The 2563-nt window shown below is 50.8% G+C and overlaps 1 protein-coding gene across 1 annotated transcript; it reads left to right on the top strand.

Moving 5' to 3' along the window:
• Nucleotides 1-377: 377 nt before the first annotated feature.
• Nucleotides 378-783, top strand: LOC103809186 (olfactory receptor 14A16-like; the record flags this gene model as incomplete). Its single annotated transcript, XM_009082003.1, is given in 1 exon segment — nucleotides 378-783. A coding segment is annotated over 1 exon segment (406 nt), but the record flags the coding sequence as incomplete, so codon positions are not given.
• Between the last annotated feature and the right edge of the window lie 1780 nt (nucleotides 784-2563).

Genomic DNA, 2563 nt, shown 5'->3' with positions numbered 1-2563 from the left:
CACTCTCTTTCATTTATTTATTTTTTTAATAAAATTATTTGATTTGGGGAGCAAAGACAAACAGCTCTGGGTGCATGGCAATCTGCCAGACATGCTTTATATACTCCAATTATTGAATCAGCCTAATACATATTCATAACTTCTCACAAACTCCTTTACAGTTTCTTAAACTGTCCCGTCCTGCTGTGCCTGGGTGTCTGCGTGAGCATTACTTTGTGGCAGTCTCCAGGGGGTTTTTGGGGGGGGGGTTGTCTCACCACCCCTGGCTCCAGAGTCTGCACAGTCCAGTTCTCAGTGGTCCCCCACGGCTTTCCTGGGCAGCCTAACACTTATTCGTCCAATCGGCGTGGAGGTTCCATACATTGTTTTTTGCTTAGAAACTGCATAGTTAATTAACAGTTCTTCTGTGAAATCCCCCAGATCCTCAAGATTTCCTGCTCTCACTCCTACCTCAGGAAACTTGGGCTCATTGTGGTTAGTTCTTTTTTATTATTTGGCTGTTTTGTTTTCATTGTATTCTCCTATGTGCAGATCTTCAGGGCTGTGCTGAGGATCCCCTCTGAGCAGGGACAGAGCAAAGCCTTTTCCACCTGCCTTCCTCACCCGATTGTGGTCTTGCTGTTTGTCAGCACTGGCATGTTTGCCTACCTGAAGCCTCCCTCAATCTCCTCCCCAACCCTGGACCTGGCACTGTCAGTTCTGTACTCAGTGGTGCCTCCAGTGCTGAATCTTCTCACCTACAGCCTGAGGAACCAGGCTGCAGTGTGGACACTGATATCTTGATAATTTCCAGAAGCAATGAACTGCTGCCAGTTTCCATGTATCATTTGTAATATAACTCAACTTTGATAGTTCTTGTTGGATTTAGTTGTGGGTTTGGAGGGGGGGGTATTTTTTTTTTAGTATTTTCCACATTAAACAATGTCATTATTTGTGCCATTTCTCATTTTGTTTCTGTGCATGTTCATTGTGACACACGGACTGTGTGAATGAGGAGCTTTGCTGTCTCTGTGTTTAAACAAAATAAAGGATCTTACAGCAACTTGTTCACCTGTGATCCCACTTCTGTCACATCCCCTGGAGCCTCAGCAGCAATGTCTGTGTGCAGAGCTGGAGGCAAATCAGTTATGGCTCAGCAGCTCTGCCAAGGAGCAGCAGCACTTGGTCTTCCCAGTGCTGTTCTTTCCCCCTTCCTGGTGTCCTTAGCCCTTGTGTTGCTGTAAGGCCAGAGAGTTCCTGAGACTCAGTCCCAGCCCTGTGCTGTGGCTGCAGCAGAGACAGGCAATGAGCACTTCTGGGGCCAAGCTGATGTCCTCAGGGCAGTGTCTCCAGGCTCAAGGCTTGTTGCTATGTGTCTCTCCACACCAGGACCAGGGAAATGCTCACTAGAGAAAGCCCCAGTAAACAGTTCCAGGCTGGCCATGGGCAGGATAGGGGCAAACAGCATTGCTCAAGCCCTGCAAGGTACCTGGGAGGTACCAAGGAGCAGCAGAGCAGAGACTGATCCATACCCATGTGCACTGGACACCCCAGGGCAGTGTCCTAGAGTGATCACCATGGATCTGCCAGTAACATCTACTCTTTCCAGCCCTGGCCTCTCACCCCAGCTCAGAGAGAAGTTTTATCCTTCCATGATGAGACATGGCTGGACTGGCTCAGCTGTCCCTGCTTGCATTGTATGGATGAGACATAACCACACACATGGTGTTGGTGTGGTGAGATGAACCTGAGTGAGCATAAATACCAATAGCCCTCCTGAGGATGCCATGAAGGACTGTGGGACAAACAGTGTCTTGGGGTCACTTTGCATTGTCAGCTATGTCTGACACAGTACAGGGCTGAGGAATGATGTCACTGCAGTGCCTCATAGTGCCCAGCAGACACTGGGACACTGAAGTGCCCTCAGTGTGCCAAGGGACCATTGTGACGCTGCAGGGACTCATGGGGCCCAGGGGCACATGTAGCATGGCAGGGCTTCATGGAACAGAAAGGACCCTGGTCTTTGTGTCCCCTGCTCAACACACTGAGGAGCAGCTGAGTTTTCCTACTCTTTTGCTGGGGTCTCTGTCAATGTCTCCTCAGCAAATTGAGGAGCAGCTGCATTTGCCTTGTCTTGTGCCAAGGTCTTGATCTGGGTCGCCTGCTTGACCAAGAGAGAAGGCAAATTTGTCTCCTCTTGTGCTGTGGGTGCAAGGAGTGTGCATTGCCTCTCTCCCTGGGGATAACCTGGCTGGGCTGATTGGTTCTCTGCTGCTGCCCCCACTGGCTGTTTGGTAGGGCCAGGAGCTTCCAGCCCCTCCAGCACCTCCTCCTGAATGGCCCTGGCATCAGTCAAGGGCTTCCCTTGTGGCTGAATGGAGAACAGGGGATTTGCAGAGGTCTGCTGGCTCCCTCCACCCAGTGCCTGCCAGGGACTGCCAGCAGTGTCTGCTGGGACAGGGATGCGGGAGATGATGGCTTTGCCATGGATGCGGCACAGAGGGAGACACATTTTCCTGTCGCCTCCCATTCCCTCATGTCCATCCATTCCTGAAAGTCCCTGGCTTGCTTTGGTGCTGGTGGA

The sequence above is a fragment of the Acanthisitta chloris genome, unplaced genomic scaffold (genome assembly GCF_000695815.1).
Source record: "Acanthisitta chloris isolate BGI_N310 unplaced genomic scaffold, ASM69581v1 scaffold12419, whole genome shotgun sequence".
Lineage (NCBI taxonomy): Eukaryota > Metazoa > Chordata > Aves > Passeriformes > Acanthisittidae > Acanthisitta > Acanthisitta chloris.
This window is presented reverse-complemented; position numbering and strand designations above follow the sequence as displayed.